General features: G+C 43.9%; 2 protein-coding genes across 2 annotated transcripts in view; both read left to right on the plus strand.

The window, feature by feature from the left end:
* The window catches only part of LOC103387077 (serine protease HTRA1A), a 22632-nt gene extending 14629 nt beyond the window's left edge, over window positions 1-8003 (plus strand). The window contains exons 4-9 of the mRNA XM_008321579.3: window positions 4419-4613; window positions 4707-4739; window positions 5154-5268; window positions 5646-5703; window positions 5820-5915; window positions 7835-8003. Of these exons, the coding sequence (XP_008319801.1) occupies window positions 4419-4613; window positions 4707-4739; window positions 5154-5268; window positions 5646-5703; window positions 5820-5915; window positions 7835-8003 (666 nt within the window). The remainder of the gene's footprint in view (window positions 1-4418; window positions 4614-4706; window positions 4740-5153; window positions 5269-5645; window positions 5704-5819; window positions 5916-7834) is intronic.
* Window positions 8004-10857: 2854 nt separating this feature from the next.
* The window catches only part of wapla (WAPL cohesin release factor a), a 17298-nt gene continuing 15194 nt past the window's right edge, over window positions 10858-12961 (plus strand). The window contains 4 exon segments of the mRNA XM_025060843.1: window positions 10858-11184; window positions 12078-12488; window positions 12596-12958; window position 12961. The exon segment at window position 12961 is cut by the window's right edge and continues 345 nt beyond it. Coding sequence (XP_024916611.1) covers window positions 12104-12488; window positions 12596-12958; window position 12961 — 749 coding nt within the window. The 5' untranslated portion in view covers window positions 10858-11184; window positions 12078-12103.

The following is a 12961-nucleotide window of genomic DNA, read 5'->3' on the forward strand; positions in this document are numbered from 1 at the left end:
ACAGTACAGTTCAGTCCAGTCCAGTCCAGTCCAGTACAGTACAGTACAGTCCAGTACAGTACAGTACAGTCCAGTACAGTACAGTACAGTACAGTCAAACTGACTTTTCTTCTCAGTCCTGAGCTACAGCTAGCTTCTTAGCGTGGGAGACCAAACGTCACCTGGTTCAAACCCAAACAGTTCCTCGTCGCTGCCGATGGTCCGGACGGGACTGATCTGGGAAAACGTGTGTGTGTGTGTCATCGTTTGTGTGGACAGAGGAAGGACAGGAATGTAGACGTGTGTAAATACATCTGTTTATCAGCAGCAGTTCTTAAATGTTTCCCCAGGAAGTGGCACTTGTGTGTGTGTGTGTGTGTGTGTGTGTGTGCGCGCGCCTTTAATGTTGGCTTAAGATGTCTCACTGCAGGGACCAGGGAGGACACACGCTCCGCTGCAAATGGAAAGACACTGACCTCATGTTGTCTTTCACAGACACACATGGAGGGAAAGAATCGCAGTCTCCTCCTGCCCTGCCCTCCCCTCAGACTATGAGAATCATTTGGCGGGAAATAGGTCAAACAGGTCACACACACACACACACGTTGCTACTGCTGAGTCTGGATGCTCTCTGACTTGGACGACTTTTCAGCTTTGTAATTGTTTTCCAGCAGACGACAGCTTCGCCCAGAACTCTGTCAGCTTTCCATTCACTGACGCAGACTCAGACTTGGACTTGGACTCGACTTGGACTCGGACTTGGACGTTGGCTAACAACCCACAACAGTCAGCCAGAGAGGCTGGAGATAAAGGTCTGATCCTCTAACCTCCAGGTCAGGGGTCACCAAGAACCCCAGGGGTCTTCAACCCGTGGCTACCGTCACCTCATTCAGCCCACAGTTATTCTCCGCCTCCTGACGTATGAACGCTATAGGAACAACTCCACTGTATGAGGATGGTGGGGGGGTCAGGGGTCGGGGGGGGGGGTTTGTCCAGGATGAGGTTTGAACCACATGTTTAAGTAGAAAGCAGAGTAAAGGTTTTTTCGGTTCCGTCTGTGTCATAATGACAGGATGACCTCACAGCTCGGCCGCTTTCTTCTTCTTCTTCTTCTTCCTAATCTTGGGGTCAGTTCTGCAGAGGGAGGTGAACACGCGAGAGACGCCCCTCAAACGCCGTGGACTCCTGCTGATGTAGGACTGTGCAGCGAGGAGGAAGTGGTCGACACACGGCAGCCCACGCCAAACCTCCACGGAAACATATGGACACGACTGGTGTCAGGAAGAACGAGGCCGAGCCCAGTGTGTGTGTGTGTGTGTGTGTGTGTGATGCCAGTAAAAAAATCACATCTACAACATCATAGTTTATCCTCCAACCAAACATGTGACAACAGGCTGTTATCATCATCCAAAAACACACTCTCTCTCTCTCTCTGTCTCTCTCTGTCTCTCTCTCTCTCTCTGTCTCTCTCTCTCTCTCTCTCTGATCCTCCTCCGTCGTGATCTTCTGTGTGAACATGCACAAACTGGTCTGTTTGAAACTCAAACTCCAGACTCTAGAGTCAAATGTCTGCAGTGAAACTCTTATTTCGAGGACGACAAACGCCTGGTGTCTGTGAGCCAGGTGTCTGTGAACCAGGTGTCTGTGAGCCAGGTGTCTGTGAACCAGGTGTCTGTGAGCCAGGTGTCTGTGGGCCAGGTGTCTGTGAGCCAGGTGTCTGTGAACCAGGTGTCTGTGAGCCAGGTGTCTGTGAACCAGGTGTCTGTGAGCCAGGTGTCTGTGAACCAGGTGTCTGTGAGCCAGGTGTCTGTGGGCTTCGTCTTTTTACAGACACGTTGGTGAGGGTCGGTGTCACGTCAACCTCCTCCCTCTGTTTTTATGACGGTCCACATATGTGTGTGTGTGTGTGTGTGTGTGTGATCCATCCCAGTCCCAGTTTGCACCTGGCGTTCTGCTCATATAACCGTAGTTGGTTTAATGAACCTCAAATCCACCGAGGCTGAAACACTGATATGTCGCCATAGCAACCGTGTAACTTGGCTGTCCTTCGTTGTAAAAAAACAAAAAAAAAAAACAGTATTTGGAGCAACATCCACTTTTGATTGTCTGACATCCCTGTGTCGGTTTATCAGGACCTCGCAACATACTCATACATATATACATATACTGTATATATGTATATATGTATGTATATACATGTATATATTTATATATATACATATATATTAACTATATTAACAGAGTCTAGGTCTTCACTGGACATTATCATTTCTTCATTTATACATGTATATATTTATATATATTATATGTGCTGGTGGCACATATATATATGTGACTTTTTTCCAACCCAAAACAAAGGAACCTGAAGTATTTAACTGTTTCTCCTGTCATTTCACGGTGGCTTCGTTTATTACAAACCATAAGGAATGGTTTTTATGTTGCGCAGCGCTTATATGCAATTATATTTTCAAATATATAAATCTTGAGGAGTGAAAATTGTGGCCTCGCAGACGTTGTGGCTTTGGGATAATTGTGAGGATTAGGTTCCTGTTGGAGCATGTTGCTGTTGCCGTGTTGTAGCGAAACTGTTTGTTGAACCTGTTGGATTTCTCCTTTAAACTCTCTCTTTTGTCTTTTCGTGTCCAAATAAACCACAGAGCTGTCGGTGTTTCTGTGGAGGAACCGCGCTTTTCCAGGTCCAAACCTGTGCCCGGTTTCTTGAACCCACTTGGACATGGGAGGTTTGGACTGACTGACTGTGTCTTTGCTGGAGGTCCAAACCCAAAAGCCTGGACATTTTTCTCAGCATGTGCTCCCTCTAACTACATCTTTGGTCGTGGCAAGAACTTTCCCATCTAACCTTCTAAAACCCGACAGCCGACTCCTCTGTTTTATCTAAACACCCAGAGAGTCCGAAAGCTCTGAGAGTGAAGTATGGCATCATCGTGGAGCTGCGGAAAAAACAACACGAGCCGTGGAGTGGTCTGCCCAAGAAAACATGGGAGCTCTCATTTTCACAGACCGGTCGCTCTCCCTACTGAACCACATCTGATCTTTATTCTTTTTTTTTTTTTTTCAAGAGCAGCGCACATAAAACATTTTTCTCAGCTACCCCCGCAGCTGGTACTTTCTCAGGTCTTAAAAGACACAAAAAGTCATCATCTGTTTCCTGCCACCAGGGGCGGCCTGTGTTGGTTGAAGTGTCTGACTCCCGGAGTCGTGGTCGGTGGTTTGCGGTGTTTGTTGTTCCATTCTTTCACCTTGCCTCTTGCCCTCTGTCGTTCCTGTGAGTGGAGCATCGGTGCGTCTTGACCCCCGTCTGAAGTGACCATCAAATGGCAGGGTTCGTCAGTGGCCAGTCAGGAAACTTACATAAAAACATATGTTTCCAACGCACTTACTTTGAAGTCTCATTTGGTCCTTCTGAGGCCTGACCACAGGGGGCGACATTCTTCAACTCCACCACAGAATGTTCCTCAGTGTTTCTTCCTGACACCTCCTCTGTCCAGTATGTTCAGGGTTAGAGATGGACCCTCCTTGGAGGTCTGAGTGAGTGGATCAGTACCAGAGAGTACTGCAGTACCAACCTGATTACCAGGTAAACACTGAGCCTGACATATTTCCTTACATCTTTTTGTCAGTGTTTGCAGCTTGTGTTTCTGTCTACTATAGAGCGCCCCCTCTCTCCCATCCTATTTAAAACTCGGTGTAAACAAAGCAGATACAGTTGCAGCAGTTTTTTGTTTTTTTTTCTCTCCGACCGCGCTCGTCTGCCCAGACCTGGGTCTGTGTACGTGGTGGATGAGTGGGTTTGGACTGTGGTCTGCCAACCAGTGATGAGTTCATTCAGAGAGAAGGAAACTGTCAGTGTGGACGGATAAATATATCTGTCCTGTCTCTGTCTGTCTGTCTGTCTGTCCTTCTTCCCACCGAGGTTGTTTTACTGCCGTCTTTTGGTTTTGGTGGTTTTGCCGTCATTATTTTCACCAGTAAAACTCTGGATCGTGGACCAGTTCCGGGTCTGTGCAGTTAAAGCAACGAGGTTCATGGTTTTTTTCATAACAGCTTCACTGAGTGCAGTCATAAAACCCCGGGTCATGGACCCCAGAGGTTCACATCAGGGTCACATCAGGGTCCACGAGACCAAGGTTTTATTCTCCTCATTTTTCCGAGTTAAAAATGAAACTCAGAGTCAACTGTGTCAGTCAGAAAGTCCTCAGACAGACCAGACAAACTGGTTCAGACAACACCTGGGACCAGTTTCTTCATCCTCATCATCATCATCATCATCATCACCATTATGTCTTTGATTTGATCAGATTTTTATTGAACTCTCATAAAAGAAACTTGCCTTAATACTACTACTACTACTACTACTACTACTACTACTACTACTACTACTACTCCCATTGACACATGCCTGTGTTCCCGTCCGTCAGACCAAGCTTCCTGTTCTGCTCCTGGGTCACTCCTCGGACCTGCGGCCGGGGGAGTTCGTGGTGGCCATCGGCAGCCCGTTCTCCCTGCAGAACACAGTGACCACTGGAATAGTCAGCACCACTCAGCGAGGTGGGAGAGAGCTGGGCCTCCGCAACTCTGACATGGACTACATTCAGACGGATGCCATTATAAATGTAAGAGCAGGAAGTTGAATCAACCCGGAGCAAATAAACATGTTTTTTTTTTACCCCCAGGGAAAATAATTCATGTTGTTTCTTTTCTGACAGTACGGCAACTCTGGAGGACCACTGGTCAACCTGGTGAGAACCCTTCAAGAACAGAACCGGGGCTGTCAACGAGCCGATTAGTCACCATTAATCAATATTGCTAAATATAAACAAACATAAAAACGGTCAGACCAACATCAGCAGGTAGAGGTCACTGTTTCTCACCTGATTATTAATCTGGACTGTTGTGTCAGTCACACTGTCAGTCGTAGACTGACTGACTGTCCTGATCTCAGTCAGACTGGTCTGACACCAGCCAGGGTCACTGACCAGAGGTTGAGGCACCACAGACACTTTAGTACCCATGGTTAGGATCCATATATTCTGGATTATCTTCCCAGATTAATTCAAACGATGAAGTTTCCATCTTGACAGCCCTCAACACAACAACAGATCGCAGATTATATTGGTGATAATCTGGTGATAATCTGAGGTTGGATGTTTCAGGACGGTGAAGTTATCGGGATCAACACGTTGAAAGTGACAGCGGGAATCTCCTTCGCCATTCCTTCAGACAAAATCCGAGAGTTCCTGGCCGAGTCCTACGACAGACAGTCTCGAGGTAGGAGCTGTGACCAAACTCCAAACTCACGACGTTTTTTATTTTATTTTCTGTTTCTCCAGCAGGGGGCACCAACTTGTTATAAACTAATAGCTGATACAGACCTTCTGAATGAAAGTAGTACCGAAAGTAACTTGGAACTGATCCTCAAAGAACAGGAACAGTACCATTTGTGACCCTCTTTTTGAACTTTGAACTGGTGTAAAGTATCTGATGTAAAAACTTTCCAAATCCTGGGTGTAGACCTCGAGCCCCCAGACCAGATTTATTTCTCTCACTCAAGTAGAGAAAAAAGAGACCTGGGGGGAGCAGGGATATTTATTTTCCCAGAATGCTGCAGGCCACGGATGAAGGAGTGTGTTTTTTTGTTCCTCCAGGGAGAGCAGCCGCGAAGAAGAAATACATCGGTGTGAGGATGATGACTCTCACGCCAGCGTAAGTCTTGGATCAGCAGTGAAATTCACGTCTTTAATCTGTGTCTTCGCTAACATCAGGAATCAGACGTTACCACTGGAGGTTAAAAAAACTGCACTTCCCTTTTCCACCTGTAGGCTGGCGAAGGAGCTGAAGACTCGGCACCGTGACTTTCCCGACATCACCTCTGGAGCCTACATCATGGAGGTCATCGCAAAAACACCGGCCGCAATGTGAGGAGAATTTAACTTGAATAATAGGAGAAAAGGCAGCAGTGGCTGATGGGAAAAAAAGTGTTTCATTCATTAATTAGACAGATAGACATGATGAGCTGAATGTCAGAGCTGAGAAAGAAATATCCAGGAGTGGTGGAGAACTAGTTGAGGGTGGTGTAGGACATCTATGAGGAAAGAACAGATGAGTTCAAGGTAGAAGTCAGTGGTGGAGAACTAGTTGAGGGTGGTGAGTTCAAGGTAGAAGTTGGTTTAAAACAGGAATCAGTTTTGGTACAGGTGATGATTAAAGTCACAGTCCGGCTTTTTACATAAAGGTTCTTTCAAATGCAGTCTTTTTTTCCAGAATCTTCGAATGAAATTTCTGTTTTTCTGTGTCAATAATCTTCCTCTGTGACTGGATTGGCAGTCAAAGACTTTTTCCCACTTATTTTGATACAAAAATATACACGAGTGTCAGTTTGAGCCGACCTAATCACACACAGCCAGTGGGGGCAGCAATTCATTTTTATCTTTTATTGCTTTGAGGGAAACTTTGTGTCAGAGTTAGAGAGGAATTACAGTTCTAATGTCTCCTGATTGACGGCCGGTGTCGACACAAGGGTCATGTTCTGACCCGACAGGCATTAGTCTTTGAGACAGTTCTGATTCTTCAGGACTTTGGTGCCAACGTCTCCTCCACCTCTCTCTCTCTGCAGCGCCGCCTACTCTCACAATGCAAATAAACAGAGTAAATCATTTCCTTCCTTTGTTTATATTCTCCGCTCTGACACACACACACGTACAGTCTGAAACACAAGCCTGTAGGCTCAGAGCTAACACCCTCCTGCTCCCACTGCTTGGCCTTCTCTCACAGTAGTCCCCCCCCCACCACCACCTCCACCACAGCCACTGCAGACTCACTGCTGAGCTCAGCTCTTTCCTTCAAACCTCATGCAGCGAGGTTACAGGCTCTGCTGCGGTTTTCTCTCCTCATGCTAACGCCGGCCGCTCCAGAACCGTCTTCATTACGGAGCCCAAGAATCTGAGTTTCACTCATGAAACTAAAAATCAACAGCCCTTTGGTTTGCAATTAAAAGATTTCTGTGGTTCCTCGAACTTTCCACGTGAATTTCCTGATGTTTTAGAGCTCACGTGTTTGTTTTTGTTTTCTGAGAAAAAGAGAGAGAGAGAGCGAGAGAGATAGAAGGATAGAGATCGGCTGCTGCCGAGTTATCACAGTATAGTTTTTTGTTGGTTAGTTATAAAGTTTTCATTTTTACCTATGACTTTCCAGACAATTCAATTGAAGTTTGCAGATAAAGAGCTAAACACAGCGCTAAATATTAGCCTAAAACAGCAAAATAATCAAACATTAGCCAAACAATAGCTAATAACAGAAAATTAGTCAGATTTGACTAACTGAATGCACAGCTAATCCTTGTAGCCAGAGGTCAGTTCAACAGGTGAAATTCAAGTTAATATATATTTAAATCTAAAAGCTAAGTTAGAAAACAAAATACCAAAAGTAGGTCACAACAAACACAGACATATATTTATGATGAAAAGCCAAAGGTCACGATAGTCAAGCATAAAGAGCAAAGCTATTTTTCCCACTTAGCGTTAGCTGTTTTTAGCAGAACAGAAAGTGTCAGTGTTGTTGCCTGTTTACTATTAGCTGTTTTTAGCAGAACAGAAAGTGGACTAAATGTCAGTATTGTTGCCTGTTTACTGTTGAATTTAGCAACATGGAGTCATTCAGTTCACATGTCGACATTGGTGAAGATTTCATCACAGTAACAAAGTTATTATCATTACCCCCCCACACATACACACAACAACAACAACAACAACAAACCCCAGTTTTCTCTGGCTCTCCACATGTGTTTCTTCTTCTGGACGACCGTCAGTCAACTCTCATTACTCTCTCTCTCCTCCAGTGGCGGTCTCAAAGACCACGACGTCATCATCTCCATCAACAGCCAGAGGATCTCAACAGCGACCGACGTCAGCACCGCCATCAAGCAGGAAGGAACCCTGAGTGTGGTGGTGCGCCGCGGGAACGAGGACGTTATCCTCACTGTTGCTCCCATTGAGATCGACCCTTGATGTTCCCACGCTTCACGTCACCGGGAGCTGGAGTTAGACTTTTCTTATCACCAGAGGACCTTATACTGGAGGGGACTTCTACGGACCCGCCCTCTCCCTGCGGAGAACGGCCAGTGGTGCCACACATTCTAGAAAATTCTGGTTTTGCCTTGAAAGGAACGACTGCACGGTTGCTGTAAAGGCGGCGTCGTACTCTGGTATTTTCCCCCGTCTGTTGTCACTCCTCGTCTCTTCCATTAATGCTACTGTGGGTCCACCATCATAATAAGTCGGTTATTGACGTATTCTTTTTATCTGCTCCTCGTGTTTCTTCTTCTTCTTCTTCTTCTTCTTCTTCTCTCTGCTCAGTGGACTCTCTCAGTCAGGCCGTGGGATTTCAGGCCTTTTACAACCGGGCTCGGAAAATCTGATTGGTTTAATTGGTTTAATTTTAGTTGTTTTCTCAACTCTCCTTCAAGTACTGTAGAATGTTACTGTTAATATTGTGCTGTATCCAGGAAAAAAAAATAAAAAGTTTGACCTTTTATATTAACACTCACCCTGCTGGATTATTCACTTTTCTATCTTTTTCAGGGATACACACACACGCACACACACACTTATGGCGATGGACTGCGTCCAAGATGACATTATGATGTAGCGTGCAGAGTTTCCTCCTGGCTCACAGACAGACACACGAGGGGGGAATAAACCTAATCAGGATCTGGTTTAAATCTGATTTTATTGACTTCACGTGGGCTTTGAACTGGTCTGTTGTGATTCGATTTGGTCTGGGGGCTCTGAGGGGGGGGGCAGAGGGGGCGACCTCAGAGACAGGAGTGCCAGCCAAACACGGATCTGAGGCACAGAATGGAGCAGCCCCAGATGTGAGGCCTGCGTGAAAACACTTCACTTTTGTTTACCACATGAGTGTTTGATCAAGTAGAACTCGTAAAAACAGAGGAGCCAACACATTGAAATGGTCCTTGACCACTTAACACGTTCACGTTCATGAAAACAACTGCACTGAAGCCTCGGCCTGGAAATATGCCCTTCACTGAGCTGGTCCACAAACCGACCCCCAGGCCTTACTTTGGACATCCTTGTCAAAAAGTTCATTTTAGTGCATAAAATATGGAAATTTGCATATTATCTTCCATAGACATGGGTTCATTTTAGTGCATAAAATATGGAAACTAATCTACATCTACTGCAGTATGTTATTATTCAGTACTTTATGTTACAGTTTTCACAATGATTTTCAGCTCATTCCTTTCATATTCTGTGAATTTCATCCCACCCCTCCAACATTCCCGTGGACCACATGCTACAGTAGCTGTAGCCCACAGAAAGACGTTCCCATGACATCGAGCGGCCGACCAGCCCCCATCATTATCACATATTATTTTAGGCCTACGAGACTACAGGATTTAAAGGATTTGAAAATATTTTTCTAGAATATAATTCCATTTGACACTCAAAGATCAAAGGTCAAGCTTTAGAGGTGAAAATAAAATGTGATTATTGCAGTTACTGCCATTTCAAAGTACTGCAGTAAAACTGCAGTACAGTATTTCAAATATGTAGGCCACTCCTGACACCTGTTTGTTTGTGGGGAGATTAAAGCGGGAAACATTTGTGGCCCACAAAATGCTCACTGGTCCACATGGAACCTGCTGGAAGAAAAGTCTGACGTCAAGTTGTGTAAGAGTGTGTTTATTTCACTTGGCAATTAAAGGCGATCCTGACTCATTTACTCGAAGGCAGTGCAACCGAGGCTTATTATGGTATGCAGATGTAGCCTGTGTTCACAGCTGTGATGTTTGGCTGTTCACGAAGGTGTGACCGTCCCAGAGCCATGACCTTCGCTCCATAACATCAGTCAACCGGGGCGCGGCCCCATTACCTCAGTCACAAAAACTACTGACATAAACACACACAGACGCCAGAATGCTTTTTGTCTAAATGTTGGTTTTTGCAAAAGAAAACCGAGACACCGTCAATTTATTTGATTACATGTGATGTGAAGTGATTTTTCTTTTTCACCACAGCGTGTGTTATGTAACAAAATGGCTGCAGATGACATCAATGGCTAAACTGAAAAGGTGTTTAGGCAATAAATCGAGGTAGTGCTAAAATGTAATCAAAATAGATTAGGTTCAGCCCAAGATTACTCTGGCTGGGATAAACATAGTTAAACGTGATTAAAATATATTTATAGATAACACACTGTCATCTCAAATTACTTTGAAGTTAGCAGAAAATGCTTAAAACAATGACAATGTTGCTAAAACGAAGCTTAAGTAAAGCTTAAGTAAAGCTAGGATAAACATGGCTAAAACCTCAACGCAAATTGGAAAGGTAAAACTAAAGCTTAGCTTAGGTATAATGTAGCTAAAACGTCATCAAAATAGGATTATGACGATTACAGGCTAAAGATAAATGGTATTAAATAAATTGTATTAAATGCTAAAGTAAATTAGCAAACATGAAAGTTAGCCAAGGAATAGCTAAGGCATTGAATAAAGTCAGTTTGAATAATTGTTAGCCAAATGTGTTTCTGAAGTTTAATAATAATACGACAATAAAATGTTTTAAGGTATTTTAATTACTTTATTTTTAGTTGCACTTTTATGAAATATACTAACTGTATGGGAATTTTTGGCTCACAGTTTCAACACAGCGAAACAGTTTAATAAATAATAATAATAATTTAAAAAATCAAAATACAGAGGAAAAATGACTTCGTGTTTGACTGTAGGTGAAGAACCGTTTTAGCGCTGTCCTCCAGCGCCCCCTCGCTTTCCGTAGTGTTATAGAGATCTTAACAAATCACAAACAATTTTGCAAACTGTGTTGAAACATTCCTGTCGCTGATTGGTCGGTTTACTACATATCGCACTGTGTTCACCTCCTGCCAGAGAACGAGGAGGGAGGGTTATTTTAATGGCGTCGGTTGCACTGAAAAATTCAAAATGTCCAGATTATACAAGATTTTAAAACCATAAAAGCATCACATGAGTAAAATGTTATTTTGTCTCGCGAAAACTACTGCGCTCATGATTTTAATTCGATCAATCGCGTGTTTGTAGTCTTGTTTTTTAAACGTTGAGCGGACTTTACCCGCTTCATTTGTGTGTCAGGCCTAGCCGGCAGGCTAACAAACAAGCGGACGAGGAGCTGAAGTGCCAGGAGTTTAAAGGTAAGTGTGTGCGCCATGGATTGACTGCACGTCCCAAACCTTCAAAAAGGGTGAATCTGTTCATTTATGCTATGTTTAAAATTTGGTATGCTTCAAATATAACGTAAAATGCCTACCGTTTGCGGTTACTTGCAGGTGTAAATGAAGGGCTAGCATTAGCTCAGTTAGCGGTGATGAGGATAACTATAACTTCATAACTTTGCAATCGGGAGTAGATTTAGCCGAAGTTAAACTATTCAGACCAATTCACTCTCCTAATAACATGACATCATATAAAATTGTAATCAGTCCTTAACTTAAATTAGTTTAAGTCTCCCATATTCAGTGTTAAACTGTATACGTTCAGCGAATTATGGTACTTGATTCTGGAGCTAGTTTGTGCTAACCATCGGATGACTTTGTAGCTAAATCCAAGTTCAAACAGACACAGTTACTCATGAGAATATTCATATACGACACGTCTACCCTGTTATGATGTTGGTTTACTCGGTATTTAAGGGATTAGTATGATTTGATGTTATTGTTATTATTCATAGGATTTAAGTGACTCGGTGCAGGGAACGTCTGCAGATACCTGTCGTAACTGGATGTATGTTATGATTTTAAAAATGTCGTCAATGTGTATTTTGTTTATTCCAAGGATTTGTCAGAACATATGATGTTGAATTACAACAAAAACATTACCGAAATGTATGTATTTTCGTTAAAAAAAACCCCACAACCATTCTTCTGCAAATTAGATTTGTAAATACCGTATTTTGACCAGAGTGGAGTCGCACAGGTGGAGCGGTGTGTCAGTGGACCCAACTGTGTTGATTTTTGTTTTTGTTTGTCAGTGGACCCAACTGTGTTGATTTTTTGTTTTGTTTTTTGTTCCATCTTTTTTTTCACAGGGAATGTGTAACACAACACATTCAACATGACTTCTAGATTTGGAAAAACGTACAACCGCAAGGGTGGGGAGGCTAATTCCAAATTTGAAGAGGTCTTCTCCAATAAAAGGCCCACACTCACGACCAAATGGGGGGACACCACCTACAAGGCTCAGCTGGGTGCCAAAAGGCCAGTGGGAAAAAGTGATGTTTCAGAGCTCTCTAAAAGGCCCAGACTTGACGACAGTGACTGCGAAGACGACCCATTTGGCTTTGACAGTGACGATGATTCCAAGACTGTGACTTCTCACCAGTCTCCTTTGAAAGTCAATGAGGAGGAAACAACAAAGACTGCAGCAGTGCAGCGCGTTGAGACGCCCAAAGCTGTGACGCCTGCACAAGGATCTACGAGCTCAGCAACCACTTTAATAAGTGAGTCAATAATGTGGTAATTGTTCCAATGCATCATTGTATTGAGGGCTTAAGAGAACAGTTTTTAATGTAACCAATTGTTGTTGTTTTTTTTTCATCATTTGTAGGCAAGCAGACAGTTGCAGAGAATGTTAAAAACAACCAGCCCTGGTACAAAAGTGTATCAGTTACAAACCAGAAACCTGCGTCTATGGCCCCAGTTACAAACACAGTCACAGACAGTCAGAACTCCTTGACATCCCAGATGCCCATCTTCTCCTCTCCCAGTGTCGACTCCCCTCTTAAAGTGTCTGCTGATGCATCCGGTGGTGACAGAGACTTGCAGACGTTTTCATCTAATGACGGACTGCCATCTGAAGGTATGTCAAGCTCAGAGCCAGAGGTCTCCACTGAGCCTCCACCAGAGCCAGTGGACAACATTCCCCCATCTCCATTCACTCTAAGGGCGTCCAACTGCAAGAAGTACCAGCGGC

The sequence above is a fragment of the Cynoglossus semilaevis genome, chromosome 12 (genome assembly GCF_000523025.1).
Source record: "Cynoglossus semilaevis isolate Cse_v1.0 chromosome 12, Cse_v1.0, whole genome shotgun sequence".
In the NCBI taxonomy this organism is placed as follows: domain Eukaryota; kingdom Metazoa; phylum Chordata; class Actinopteri; order Pleuronectiformes; family Cynoglossidae; genus Cynoglossus; species Cynoglossus semilaevis.